At 33.4% G+C, this 15,522-nt stretch overlaps 1 protein-coding gene across 2 annotated transcripts in view; it reads left to right on the forward strand.

The window, feature by feature from the left end:
• Nucleotides 1–15,522, forward strand: part of VPS13A (vacuolar protein sorting 13 homolog A) — a gene marked incomplete at its 5' end in the record, with an annotated part of 101,478 nt that overhangs the window by 57,792 nt on the left and 28,164 nt on the right. For both annotated transcript variants that reach the window (XM_083883857.1, XM_083883858.1), the window contains 12 exons: nucleotides 488–580; nucleotides 1,048–1,404; nucleotides 2,163–2,264; nucleotides 3,426–3,584; nucleotides 3,702–3,963; nucleotides 4,848–5,008; nucleotides 6,092–6,195; nucleotides 7,505–7,802; nucleotides 8,965–9,360; nucleotides 10,163–10,267; nucleotides 10,360–10,506; nucleotides 15,024–15,152. In XM_083883857.1, coding sequence (XP_083739983.1) covers nucleotides 488–580; nucleotides 1,048–1,404; nucleotides 2,163–2,264; nucleotides 3,426–3,584; nucleotides 3,702–3,963; nucleotides 4,848–5,008; nucleotides 6,092–6,195; nucleotides 7,505–7,802; nucleotides 8,965–9,360; nucleotides 10,163–10,267; nucleotides 10,360–10,506; nucleotides 15,024–15,152 — 2,313 coding nt within the window. The remainder of the gene's footprint in view (nucleotides 1–487; nucleotides 581–1,047; nucleotides 1,405–2,162; nucleotides 2,265–3,425; nucleotides 3,585–3,701; nucleotides 3,964–4,847; nucleotides 5,009–6,091; nucleotides 6,196–7,504; nucleotides 7,803–8,964; nucleotides 9,361–10,162; nucleotides 10,268–10,359; nucleotides 10,507–15,023; nucleotides 15,153–15,522) is intronic.

Raw genomic sequence — 15,522 nt, forward strand, 5'->3', positions numbered from 1 at the left:
AATACAGCACTGGTTTTGTTTATAGCATACCTCTGATTTGGTAAACTTTGGCAAGTGAAAACGTTCAGGGCCTATTGCAAAACAAAGCTGGAACTGAGTGTGATTCAAATAATTTTATTGTTATTCAGGAAAATTGTAACTGTATTTTAGCTTTGTTGCAACTGAAAAATTGATTCTCAGAAATCAGGTGTATGATGGTGCAGTGCATTGCAGGTATATGCAGACTTTACTGTAAGAATGGAGTTACTAAGTGTAATGCTTTTTACGGTAGCTGGCATTTCAATCCTTAATGATTGAGAATGGCTGAGGTGATGCTTTTGGATACTTTTTTTTTCTTTCAACATGTTATTAGTGTTCAGATTTCTCTTAATTTTGAAGAACCAAATATTGGTAATTTTTCTTTCAGTACTTCTTATGCCTATGATTTCAAAGTAAGTTTTTAATTTTTTTTTCTGTATATGACATGTGTTTTCACTTTATTGTGTAGGTATTGCAGCCTTGTGACTTCTTCTTCGAAATGAAGCAGTCAGGTACTAATCCACAGACAGCTGATCTAACCATTAAATCTCTAACAATAGAAGTAAGTAGACTTGTATTGTGTTTTTAGTTTTCTACTTCCCACTCAGCAGGCTATGAAGTTGCTTCAAGAATGAGTGAAGTGGGAAATTGTTCCTGTTCTTCTTTAGGTCACCTACCTGTTGAGCATGTCAGAATAAATAGTATTGAAAATTAACAACTTAGTCACTATGCTTCAGTTTTGAAATCTATGTTTTATAAAATGGCTGGTGTGCAGAGATAAATTTTGGAGTGTTCAGATAAGTCATTGAATGATGTAGTTTAAAAAGCTTCCATCTGGAAAATAGGGCAGGGGTTGCAAATCTGCAAAGATGAACTATTGCTTGTGGAAGGAAAGTATGTTTGAATGAGAATCCTGTAGAAAATGGAAGTGTTTTGTTATTATAGCATACTCGTTATACTTTTGTGTCTGAAACTAGCTGTTTCTGTACTACATTCTCATTTCCAGTTATTCCAATTTCTTACTTGTAGGTTTCACCAATAATCATAAACACAGTAATTACTATTACATCAGCCCTTTATCAAACTACAGAAACAACAAAAGAAGAGATTAGTCAAATTCCTCCTGATTTGTGGAATAAGAAAGATATAAAAAATCTGAAAATGTGGTTTCTTGAAGAGACTAATGAAAATGAAGCGAAAAATCCAAACACTGAACTGGTTCCCACAGGAGAGTCGCTGAAAATTAATATAGAATCTGTTTTTCTAACACTTGAAGCTGGGGTTGGGCACAGAACAGTGCCAATGCTTTTAGCCAAGTCCTCATTTGTTGGAGAAGTCAAGAACTGGAGTACTCTAATCAACCTACATTCCCGTCTTGAGCTAGAGGTGAGGAATCTTACAAAAAGAAACAGAAGTTTTCCTAGGATGCTAAACCCTATTGTCTAAGTCTTATGTATGTTATTTAGACGATAAAGGAAAAGTAACCCATGCATTTGATGACTAAACTCCTGCAGATATGTGTTGTGGGAGCATCATGGGAATTATGGGGTTAAGATAGCTAAATTAAAATGAAAATCTGATGCATCAGATGTAATGTTAATCAATGGCATAGTAATTGGTGTTATGCAGCCTCATATTTACACTCTTTGCAAGTTCGTAAAGACTCATTACATCGGTGTTAAATGTCGGAATGGCAGCTGGCTAAAAGTATCTAATAATCTTCAGTTAACATTACAATAGAATATATAATGTGTTGTTTCTATAAAATACAATGTGGTACAAGTTTTCTTTATAAAACATCCAAACTGACTCATATTTGGAAATTAGTGACAAAATTCAGTGATAGTTGTAGGTAGCTTCTTCCTTATTTATAGTGCTTTTGAACTCCAGTGTGCCTAACATTTAAGCAAAAGTTATAGTTTAAGTGGCACAATTTTTATGACTTATTTGGAATGGAGACTTTGCAGTAGAGACTTAGCTGCCTCATTTATTTCTTTAATGCATTTGTTTCATCTTATGGTAGCAGCTGAAAGTGCAATCTGATTATGAATCTTCTACATTACCAAAATAATTAATATACCTGTAAATCATAATTTTTATTTAAGTTTCATGTAAATTCCTAACTGATTTCTGGATTTTGATAGGTACATTATTTTAATGAGATGTTTGGTGTATGGGAACCTTTGCTGGAACCACTAGAGGTTGAGAAGACGGACTTATTCAAGCCATGGACTCTCGAAATTAAGGTACAGTTTCCAAAGTTGAACTTAAATATTACATTACAATACCTTAGAAAATACAAATGCTCTCCACCTTTCATTTCTGAGACTACTCTAACAATTTTGTTCCTTCATGTTGGTTTTGGCTATATTTGATAAAACTACTAAGAGTTTTTTCCCAAGCAGTAAATGAAACCAATTCTTATACAAGGAAAGATCCAAACTCACAGATCTGTTAAATACTGTCTTTAAGGTGGCAAAATTTTATACTAGTTGCATGATGTAATTGTAACAGCCCTATATCAGTTTGTCCTGTCAGGCCATATGCTAATGATGCATTCAGTGACTTTGGAAAGGCAAGCCACTGCTCTTGTTCCACAATAGTATGTATAGCAGAATTGTATTGGAAAAACTGATAGCTGTTGAGTAGCAGAAAGAGTACTGTGTGAGTAGTGCTCTTACCACTTCATTTTCATATTTTGTGGAAATAGTATAGATTCTGGTCTCAAAGTAGATAAGGCATTATCGAAGGATGGGAGGTACCTTTTGTTTGTCCTTCTTCTCTCTTAACTGTTTCATTTAATTGTTTCCTGATGTTTTTCAGAACTGTTCAAGTATTTTTACCCTGAGAGGTTGCTCAGAATTGAAGACCTACCCTTTTCCTAGGACTATCATTATCAGAAACTTAATACAGTAATAGCCTTAGAAGGATAAAGACTATGGACTGAGATACTGCAGTTAAGAAACTGCTATTAAAAAATACCCCTGACAGTTTTCCAGAAAGGTACAAGACATAGTACAGGAGAGAGGTAGAGGATAGTGAGTGAAACATCATGTCTTCTCACCATGATGTGAAATATAACATTTGGTAATACATAATTTGCAGAAAAGTGTTGAAGGCTAGAGAAATGTATTCCATCAGGTTTTTGTTTTTGTTTTTTTTTTCTTTCAACCAAATGAAAACAAAGGAGATATTTGATTTGGAAAAACATAAAGACTACATCTGGGGACTGTTTTAACACCAGGAAGTAAATTTTTATTTGAGAATAAAAACACAAACAATAGCAAAAAAAGGAAAACTATGGCAGGACATAGAAATGTGAAAGGGAGACAGGGAGAGTCTTGAAGTGAAACTTTCTTCTGCAAAATGAGTGGTCAGATAAGAATTCTTTGAACATTTCCTTTCAGATGAAGAAAGCTAAAAAAGCACTGTTTGAATCAGATGATGAAGAAGAAGAGAATTACAAAGTTCCAGAATATAAAACAGTAATAAATGTTTCCTCAAAAGAGCAGCTCAACATTACACTGTCCAAGTTAGGACTACAAATGTTAAGTAACTTGGGCACGGTAAGAAAGATTTCTTAACTATGCAGTGTTAGAATTGCTAGGTGAATACTTGCAGTGATCATCTTGGTGATGTCTTACTTATATATTCATGGTTTTTATTGATTCTTTGCTTTCTAGGCATTTGCTGAAGCAGCTAGTCAAACTTCAGACATCTTCAAAAAAGACCGAGCACCATTTGTAATAATAAATTCTTTAGGAGTTCCCATCATGGTCTCACCTAGTGATTCCTTTAGTGTCCTTAATGTTGAATTTGGAGCAAAAACATTTCGTTTAGAAGACAAAGAGAGTTTAAATATGGAATTTGTGAGAACTAGAGATGAGAGTGACCAGTTCACAGCAATGACAACACTGAGTAGCAAGAGATTTTACATTCAGATCTGTAAGTTCCAAAGTTCATACATCTTCTGTTTTTGTAAATATTTATCATACTTAATACAGTTTCTTCTACAGGTCAATAAATTTTGGAGGACAACATAACATGAAAGGAGCGTCTCTTTGAATTCCAGATGCCTGGCAGTATTTGAAATCCTGCTCTAGCCTTTATGGCTTAAAGTTATAAAGATATATAAATCATACTTACTAATTTTTGCAGCATAGGTTTTCTACACTGATAAATTATTAATGTAAAATCTTTATTGCAGTCTGATATTTGTTTGCATTTCTACGTTATTGCAGAATTCAACTGCTCAGAGTAATTTTTGTTTTAGAATTGAGTCCTGTATGTATGTGTGTTTACAGAATTTGCTCTTAAGAGGGGTGTTTTTTAAAAAAAGATTGTTGTAAAAAATTTTAAAAAACCATATTAAAGCTAAAATTAAAGTTTAGCTATTTTTAATGTGTATTTGTTTACAATTTGATTTGATTTGTTGTAGCAATTGGCAGTTTTTCAAACTTGACCGTATGAAGTATTAGTTGAATTATTTTTACAATATAAGACCTGTACCTTGTTAAAAAACTGTTACATCTTGTAAACATTTCCTGTGAGCCACTAATTTTATTTGCAGGAGCAAAACCCACTTAAATGTTTGAGTGATGGACTCATTTACTCTTTTCTTTGTGGCAAGAAAAGAATCTTTGCTGTTTCCTTAGTAACACTGCAAGAGCAGTGTATTAAGAGTGCTGATTGTACTTTTTCATCTGATGGGTGGTTTTTTATATTATTGAATTAAATTACTCAGAAAATTCTATTGAATGCACATTTTTGTCTTTCAACTCTTTCTTTATGCTCCTTTTGAGTTTCATGTCTCATCTTGTACATTCCAGGTCCGCATAATCATTCTGCTGTGGAGAAGATTCCGTTGACTAAAGTGGGTCGATGTATTTACAAAGTGAGACACGAGGAATCAGGTGTTGAAAGGTCCATTGTCAGTCAAATTGACACTGTTGAAGGAAGCAAGATGATAACTATACGTTCCCCTGTTCAGGTCATTATATATCCATACATTTAATTTTTTAAAGAATGAAAATGATCCTGTACTCTTTAAATAAACATTGAAAAACGTATTTTAAACATATTTTATGACCTGAATGGTCCATATAACTTTTCATTGTGTTTGTTTTTTCAAGATTAAAAAGCATTTTCAAAGTGACAGATGGGTTGGATGCATGTGGACATGAATCAGATTTTGGATTAGGATAATTCATTAGTAATGTTAACTAATACTGGCTCTAATTTTGGTTTTGAACTACTTGCTTTGTATGAAGTGATCCAACTTCTTTTAATCTTACCTTGGTTCCACAAGTTAATCCTTCAGTCCTTTCATTTTCCTCATCCTGTACCATTCTACGTTATTTTCAGATTTAGTACAATGTCAGTTGAAAAGTGAGACCTTTGAGTGTATATGTATTTTGATTGAACAGCATTTTTGATAAACATATGGTTTATAGCTACAGTGATGAATCAGATATTACAGTTTTATAGTGTTCTTGTTACATTTCAGTTGCCTTTTTTCAAAGTGGTTCATGACTTGATAAAAAACAAAAGTTACAGTTTGATTATTTTCTATTTTTTTTTTCTAAAAGCTAATTAATGCTATTAAATTAACCCAGAAATAAATAAAAACCAATGTTTGCAAGAAAGATGCCCCAGAATGGAAAACAGTGATTTAATCTTAAACTTCTGACTTTGTTTATACTTTCACCATATAGATTTTTGAACCTTGTATCTATTACATTTTTAGATGACCACTGTTTGGAAAGTAACCATATAGTTGAGATATACTTGTCTTTACTTTTTGAAGTCTTGTGTTTCTTTTCAAGTAAAAATGGTTGAAAAGCATTTTGCAGTTAATGTATTTATTTCATAAACGAAATATAGCATTAAACTGCACAACAAGATAATTTAAAAAGATTTGCTGTTTTAGAGACAATTCTTTTGAAATACTGACCTTGAATGGTGTATGGGTAAGATGAAAAACAAGACTTCTCATTCTTGCTTTATTAAGCTCAAAATGCTTTGTTTTTACAGTTTTTCCTAATGTGTGTTGCTGGATTTTTATTTTACATAGATAAGGAATCACTTTTCAATCCCGTTAAATGTTTTTGAAGAAGGAAGATGTTTAGGGACTGCTTTACCAGCAGATGAATTCAACATACCCTTTTCCTCTTACAGGTACTTTATTGTATTTTCCTTTTATCATAAAATATGTTTATACATTTTTGATTATTGTATCCATACAGTTATGCTAAAAACCTTGTTTACCCTTGCTACCTAATACTGAAATAATACTGTGCTGTCATTGTTGGGTAGGATCTTCTCAGGGCATGTAGTCTGAGTTAAACAGTACTATTTCATTGTTGCATTGGAAGTATTTTGAAATCCATTTTTATGAACAAGTTAAATTAGCTAATTAAAGTTAGTTAAATTAGCTAAAGTTAAGTTAAATTAGCTACTTTAAAAATCGGAGCTCAGGTACTTCCAGAACACAGTGATTGTAATTCACATGGTGCAATTCTTAGTGGATGATGTTTGCTGAATTAGTGCAGCTTTTTTTGTTTTTTCAGAAAAGGCATCTTTTGATTTTTTGATTCTAAAATAAAATATTAAAAGTTATACACTTAAACTCAATCAAAGATGTAAAAAAAGATTCATCAAAATTGGAAAAACTTGGCATATATCATAGCTATGCTATTATCACATTCAAGCTAATAACAAAACTGCATTGAGTTTGAATGTACATTTTAGTTGAACTGTCACCAAGTTTTAGGTAGATTGGTTTGCTTGGATGGATTTTTTATGATTGCAGAGAGTTCTTCCTTCTGTTTTCTCCCAAACACTCTCCTCATTTTTTTACACCAAAAGCTTTTGTATCTTCTTCATTACTTAAGTTACGTTTTACTGTAGATTCATTAATTAATTAATATTCCTAACCATCTGTATAAGATTTAGTGATGCTAACTCATTGCATGAATGAGTTCCATTAGGCAGTCAGGAAATGTGTTAAAACAAAAAATCTTCATTCAGCAGCAACTGAATTAAATTAAAAGACATTGCCTTGTAAAAGCCATATGTGTAAATAATCCATGAACTAACTTACGTGACTGCAAAGAAGGGTGCTTTCTGCACATCTCTTTTAGGAGTAAGTTGTTGATCCAGACCTTTAGCTTGGAAAAGGAATAGAGCAGCACTTGTAAAGAAATTCAGTAGTCTCTTCATAAGAATATCCAGTAACCCTTTCCTTTGTAAGCGAAGCATGTGGAGGTACGGAGCAAAAATACCCCAACTGTTACAATAGTATGAAATTTCGGGATCCAGTCTAGTATTTGATTCCTCCTTTAATCAAGATAAAGGGAGACAATGAACTACTGCTAGAAATCTTCCTAAATAGAAATAATATTAGAATGTTCCTGTTGCATAGTAGTTTTTTAAAATTGAAACATTCAGTCACATGTTAAGTGTCTAAAAATGTTTTCATTTCCAGATCCATACTGAGTTTGCAACCACTAGTCAATGAAAATGGAGTGGGTGGAGAATATGATATGTGTGAAGGAATTACATTTGATGAAATTATGAAAAATGTTGACAGTTTATTACAAAGAAAATGCCAATCTGTGAGGTCAACTAATCACTCACTTATCATCAATATTGTTCCTGTAAAAGATTCATTGACAACTTCATTGTGTGCAGAAGATGAATGGGATTTTCCATATGTTGTTCATTTATGGCCTTCTGTTCTTCTCCGCAATCTTCTTCCTTACCAAATAACTTATTCTGTAGAGGTAATTACCTAATTGAGTGATGTATTGAATTTGAGTGATGTTTCCCACTTATGAAAGCTAACTGAAATGGAGATTAGGACAAAATGGTTCTGATGGAGTATTTGTGAAGCAAGTTCACAGATCTTGTAACTACAAGTCTCACATAGTCTAGTAAGGTCTGTATTTCCAGAATTGGAACATTATCACAGAATGTGAAATGTGGTGTTACTAAGCCATACTTTTGATATATATGCAAAGTAAAACTTAACACTGCAAGTTGGATGCTGTGAGAGTCACTCATTTGTCAGGTGCAACTTGACCCTTGTTAAATAGTACAGCTTTTTCTGTGAAGACTGCCTCAAGTGGATGACCCTATGTTAGCATTTTTATGTCCAGTGACTGATTTTCAGCAGTAGCATGGTTTTAACAAATTCTCACAGGCCTGCCTTTTTGCCAGGTGTTGGCTTGAATTGCAGCCTACTGCCAGACTTCAGATTCTTTCCAGATGAAATGAGACAATCAGGTGCACTCTGAATGTTAATAGGCATTCTTTCCAGTCCCAGATGAGAGACAGTCTTGAGCAAAATACCTAAAACCTGCAGTGTAGACGTTGATTCCTCAGCACTGTATGTTTCATTCAATGGATCTGGTATAATTGTGTCCCATTCCTTATTTATGTCATTTAGGATAATAGAAATACAGTTGGGACACAGGTTGTTTTCAGTTGGTCTTTAAATATTTAGTATTTGAACTCAAATAGTAGAATCTGGTAGTAAAACTTCATCACAAATAAATAATTACTGGGACTGGAGACTGTATTTGTACCAAACGTATGGAAGTAACAGGATCTATATGTCTTTTAAAAATTTAAATTTTGTGAAGAAAATACTGCGTTAATAAAATTGTTCATTTAAAAGTATTCATGTGTTTGAATTTGGTGATGGATGGGCTTTTTGATGCTGAATATTGATGACCATGCACTAAGGTTCTCTTTGCAAAATGTTGTTTTAAAGTAGATGTTTAGGCAAGTAACATAGTTAAATAGTACAAAATGTATTTTAAAGTTGTGCCTAAATAGCTTGTATCTTAATTTTTAAAGCTTGCTAAAAAGTAAAAGTTGATGTGAATTTTGTGTATGATTCATATAAATACATTCTGTTTGGTGCCTGCTTGTCTTTTTAAGGGAAATGTGAACAAATATGATACTCTACAAGAAGGATTTTCAGCCCAGATTCATAATGCAGTCTTGGACCAAACAAAACTAGATTTGCAGTTGCTTAACTATCTTGATCAAAATTGGAGAAGCGAGTACCATATAAAAAGCAATCTGCCTGATATCAGCTTCACAACATTTCACTGTGTCACAGAGCTGGATAAGACTGAACTGGATATTGCCATTCACGTGACCTACACCACTGGGCAGATGATAATAGAAATTCACAGTCCCTACTGGATGGTGAATAAAACCGGTCGAATGTTGCAATACAAAGCGGATGGTATTCACCGCAAGCATCCTCCAGATTACAAACAGCCCCTCCTTTTTTCTTTCCAGCCTAAAAACTTCCGTCAAAATAACAAGGTATTGTATTTTGCAAACCTGACAGCTCTGTACTCCCTTATGTTGTTGTGATGAAAGTATTTTTATATTTTAAAATATATTTACTCTATCCTATGCTCTCTAAAGGGCATGAAACCTATATCTCTGTCTAAAAACAGTATTCTTAAATAAGCATGTTTTCAAATATGCTTCAGATAGGAAATTCACATTAGCAGAGATGTTGTTAAGGAAGAAATCCTCACTTTGAAAGAAGTTCATTGAGAAGTGTTTTCTAAATAAAACAAATTCCTTTTACATTTAAGCTGCATCAATAAAGGTTCTTCTTCCAAATAAGACATAGAAATTGTGTAGGAAATGTAAAGCTGTCATACTTGAACAATGAATGCTGCTTGAAAAATTAATGCTTGCAATGGTGGTTGATAGATTGATTCTAGGTTAATAGAATGCTATGGTTAAGCTCATGTTTTGAGTTTCCTGAGTTTTTTATTCCAGAATGTTACTGATGGATGAATGATATGAGAGAGATTACAAGGGTGCATTGATTTTCCTTTGAAATTTTAATTATGATGTTTTTTAAAGTATCCTTATGTGATTGCTTCCTCTGGAATGTCTTAAACTTACAATGCTTATTCCATATGGATTATAACTAATAACCATGGTAGAAAATACATTTGTGAGATGATACTGGCAGTTGTTACATCTTGACTTTTTAATAGAAACACCAGTATTTTCATTTATGTTTATGCATAATTTATATATATATAATTTTAAATGTTGTCAGTGACTTGTTAATTGAAAATGAATTCTGGGTGCTTCTTCACAGGTGCAGCTTAGGGTAACCGACAGTGAACTGTCTGATCAGTTTTCACTGGACACTGTTGGAAGTCATGGTTCTGTGAAATGCAAAAGTCATAAAAAGGAATATCAAGTGAGTTAAATCTATCTTTGAATTTCATTATTTTCAGGAGTTATAAATGGGGTTGAAAAAATGTCTTTAAAATAATGTCTTTCTGTTCACAGGTTGGTGTCACCATAAACAATAGCAGTTTCAATATTACTAGAATTGTAACCTTCACTCCATTTTTTATGATTTCAAATAGAAGTAAATATACTTTGGAAGTAGCTGAAGAAGGCAAGGAAAAGTGGATTCCCATTGTTTTGCAACAGGTAAACTTATAATGGAACCTATTCTAAGTTGTGTCTCTTAGCAAAAAAATTGGTTTTAACACTCACTGGTGGAAAATGTGAACCATATGTAGTATTCCATGAGAATGCCTAACTATACCATGCTTTTTCAATAAATGATCTGTGTCCTTTACTATTTCTCAGTGTTACATTAGGACATACTGTAAAGCTGCTTTACATTGTAATTGGATTTTTTTTGTCACCTTATGTCATAAATAGTAATAGAAAAATACATCTACTGTATTATATTATTGCTGTATTATGTCTCTGCAGTGACACTGGAGCTTCTCTTCAGTTTAGTAGTGTTATGTCGTTGAATATTTTGGCTGACCTAGTATGTATTAAGCCGCTTTGGTATGGAAAGAAATTCCCTCGTGTGGATCAGTACAGAGAGATCCAAATTGTTCTTCTGGATCTAGTCTCACTACTGCCTTTAAGTGCTCAATGCATACTTCCTAGAAGGGGTTTCCTGGCCCTCAGACCAAGTGGTATGAAAATGGGTTTAGGGCATTTGTCTGTGCTGCAGAGACTGTTGTAGACTGGGTGTGCATCTTCAGCTGTTTGCACTGCAGTATCACACAATTATGTTTTGTATGTGTGTTGGGTCTTGGGGCCATCATACCTTCCTGCAAGACATGCAGGAAAAGCAGCACTTGTTTGGGGAAGTATTGGAAATTTCTTAAAGCTCTAAGTGATCTGTAGTGCCTTCTGTGAAGAGTGAAATTCTTCCCCTTCCCCCTTGACGAGAGCATTATCCAAAACAGAGTTTAGCCTAACAAAGAGTGTGGTTGAAAGGCCCAGTTAATTTCCTTTAAAATCCTAGAAGTAGAGGATTGTTAGGCTTTGAAAAGATTTCTAAGATAATGTATCAAGTCCAACCATGAACCTTGCACTACCATAAATAAATCACCACAAAAATAGATCCCCAGTGCCACAGCCACAAATTTTTTGAAAACTCTGAGTAATGGTGATTCCACCACTAACCTGGGCAGTCTAGTCTAATGCCAGACTTCCCCTTTAGTGAAGAAATTTTTCCTCATAACACTTTAAATATCCTCTGAGGCTGTTTCCTTTAGTCCTGATGCTTGAAGGCCAGGCCTCACTTTGCTACATCCTCCTTTCAGGCAAGTTGTAGAGAGTGATAAGTTGACCTCTGAGCCTACTTTTTGCCAGACTAAACAATCCCAGCTCCCTCAGCCACTCCTCCTAGGACTTGTGCTCCAGACATTTCAGCAGCTCCATCGCCATTCTTTGGACACACTCCAGCACCTCAATATCAGCACTGTAAATACTCCAAGTTGTTATTAAAAAGGCTTGCAAACCAAATAGCAAAAGTTAAAAGAATATATTCAATGAGATTCCTAACCAGATCTTTCTATTACTTTTTTGGTACCTTCAGTATATGGTTCTTAGCTGTGTATATTGTCTTTAATGATACAATCATTAAAGACATGCCATTTAAATAACACTATTTCAGTTACTGAAATTGATATGTTGTACCATTGTGATTTTTGTTAAGTGTGCATAAAGATATTTAGATCTTCAGATGTTGAAGTCAGTTCAGCTTCCCATGGTGCTTATAATTTTAAATTTTTACTCAACAATGGACTTTTTGACCTAAGCCTACATGTTTGTTCTATTTGCTAATGTTCTTATGTTCCTCTGAAACAAACTTTTGCTTGGCCTTACATGGTTTTTGAGTTCTTTACATGTATGATTCCTCATTTAGTTTATTGATAAAGGTCTGAAATTACTGTATCACTATAGTAGTATATCTGTAGTAATATGGGCAACTTCATGTCTAATTTCTTACTCTTAGGAAATATGGTCAGATGGTTTTGTTTGTTTGTTTTTTTTTTTTTTTTTTTTTTTTTTTTTTTTTTGTTTTGTTTTGTTTTGTTTTGTTTATATTTGATATATTTTTGCTATTAGAATGAGCCAAAATATTTACAAAAAGTTCTGAAATTTCCACAAAAACTATTCAAAGGTAATAGTTTTGAAAGTTGAAATACTTTCTGCATATATCATCTCTGTTTTTTCCCATGTCAGCTGTTTTATTTGTTTGCCTACAGAATTTTCTAGTTTGTCCCACAAATGTCAGTGTTTCTTAGGTGTTTCGTAATTGTACTGATTAATCTTAGTATTCTTTCAGTAATAATGTATCCAGGGAAGACTTGACGATATTAGAATCACTCCTAAGAACTTTTAAAAGGTTAGATATGGCAGTTTACTAAATAGAGCAGTACTGGTCCTCAGAAGAATCTGTATCCCCTTCTAAAGCCTGTTCACATTGTATCAATATTTTTCCCTTTGATAGGCGGTTTCTAAAAATCCATGTTGCGGCAGCTTGGTGTGCCAGGATTGTTCTTTTGTAATTATCCAATGTTTTTCATCTCTTCTAAATGTTGGTAGTGTCAAGCCTCTATTGGTCTATGTTTGCTCCATCATTGTTCTTAATCCAGAACAATTTCCAGGAGCAAGTTTCCACTTGATCCTGTTGCTGAGATGGGGAGCTCTGCTATTCTGCTAGTCTAGGTATTTTTTTTTTTAACTAGTGCGTGTGATTTTTTTGAGTATTTCTCACATAACTTTATTACATTAGGTTGATCTTCAAAAAATGAAGCAGTTTGCTGAAATGTTGATGCATATTTTGGCTTGCTTCTTTCTCTCACTATTCTATATTTTTTGTCATTTTATGTTTAGACTTTCCTGCTGATTTATTTTTTAAATTCACTCTTCTTTCCTAGTGACACTTTTGACTGAAACTTGTCTTTTCAGGAAAAAAAGCAATTCTTATGTAGAACTAATATCCTCTGAGACACCTTTCCTGTCTGGGAAGTAGTAAATATATCAGAAACCTTAATCACTGTTTCTAGGAAAATCCATTGTTCTTCAAAGATTGCAATAGAGTTTGTTGGACAGGGATTAATATGCAGTGGCTTGCTAAGGACAGTCCTTTGAATTATGTATAGTCAAGGCAGTTGATCAACAAATATCCTTACAAAAGGAAGACATTCCTGAAGATTGTTCATAAGACCACTGCTAAATATAAATTAAAGTCTCACTGTGGAAGCAAAACTCTTGTATAAATGTAACATATAGTGAGGCACTTAGCAAGTGTGTGGTAAAAGGCTTGAAAACATCATTAAGTGACACAATCTGTGGCTAAAGTCTACTACAAAAAAAAATCAATTCTTTGTAGTTGATTCTATAATGCCTTGTTTAGCCAATCAGTTTTACTTACTTTTTACTTGGTTTGTATTTTAAAATTCCATTTACTGTTGACTGATTCTCCTTGAATTTCCTCTGGGCTCAATTAATCCATGTTGAGACTTACATGCTTTATTTTTTTACAGTTTACAACATAATTTAAATTTCCTTTGTCTGTGGGTTACATGTTGATGTAAATAACACCTTCAATCTTACCGTTTAACTATATTTTTTTCCTTTGTCTTCCTGCTTCCTGTGGTGTGAGAAACAATGGGAAAGGGAACTTAGTGGCATGGTAAGTTGGTGAACTAGTCTTTCACCACTGAAGAATTAATTCTAGGATTCTGATGCAATTAAATATGGACATCTCATTTGTTAAATTATGTTAGCGAGAGAGGAAAATGGTTCTAAAATTTTGGATGCTGCATGTCAACAGTTTGAAATACAGGGAAGATGGTCTATCTAAAAAGACTGACTATTGATAGCTGAGAAATACTGTTAGTCATAGCTTGTTCTTGTGGCTGGACTCTATTAATTAGAGACTTTTCATTAGTTAGAATTGGAACTTTTGTCTTCTCTATCTCCTTGTTGTTTCCATTAGCAAGTAAACTACTGAAGAGAGATTGCCTTTGAGATTTTTAAATCCATAATAGTTATGATTTCAGTTGTGAAAGTGAATAGCAGAACGTGCTCTCTGATTTAGCAGCCTAATGCTCCATACTATGTGTTTTAGATTCACATAATATGTGTGTATATGTACTTTCAAATACACATGAAACACTTTTAAAAGGACTGCTCATAGCTGATGTCCTGTGTACTCAAGTTACTCTCGGGTCACATTTATGCTAATATCCTGTTTTGTCATTCCTTGTCACTATAAGATTGATTTGAAATTTGTGCTTCTTTGGAAAAATTCTGTTAATGGAAAAACAGCTTCTTTTTTTATTTTACCAAGCTTGACATTTTCAATGTTGTAGGTATTTTATACTCTAGATTTTATGTACTTCATCTATTTTAAATGTACTTCTTTTTGTGAGAATGAAATCTTACTGTTTCTGCTTTAGCTCCTTAACTCATCACTTTCTTCACGGTAGTCTGAATTATTTCTTGACTCTTTTAATTTATTGTATTCAGGTAAGTAATAACTCTTTTTTAATAGGGTTTCTGATCCTAATTGATACACTTTTGGATAGAATTTTAAAATTTTAGATGAATTTTGGGCTAATGTGAATGGCATTTAACGCCCCATTTGTATTCTTGCTTTGAAATTTCTGATTTTTCTTTTCTAGTGCATTCCCTTTTGGCCTGAAAATGATGCCAACAAACTGCTTGTTAGAGTTGAAAATTCTGATCTCCCTCCAAAGAAGATAAATTTTGATCAGCAAGAAAGCTGTCTTCTACTGCATTTGGACAATAAGGTAACATATTGCCTTCCATGTTTACATGTTAGGTAAAACAATGTAAATCACTTTTTCATTCTCAAATCTTTGATTTCCCATGCAATCAAGTATTGCAAAGCCTTAGGTGAGGAAATATTATGTTTATGCATATGCATTCTCATGCTCTCTTTTTTGTGTGTTTACAAACAGATGTAAGTAGGCATTCTGTTTTAAGTGCTTCTCTGGGGAGCAGTTCTACGGGAGCTAAAATACAGCTTGTTTTGCAAGTATTCTTTGTGAGAAGTATTAGTATACTAAAGTAACACTGAGTTGGTCTGAAAAGTAACTTTGACTCCACTAAATTTACTTGCATGTTGCACATAGTCTCATCTAGCAGTAGTTTTTAAGT

Source organism: Zosterops lateralis, assembly GCF_965231275.1.
Source record: "Zosterops lateralis genome assembly, chromosome: Z".
Classification (NCBI taxonomy): Eukaryota; Metazoa; Chordata; class Aves; order Passeriformes; family Zosteropidae; genus Zosterops; species Zosterops lateralis.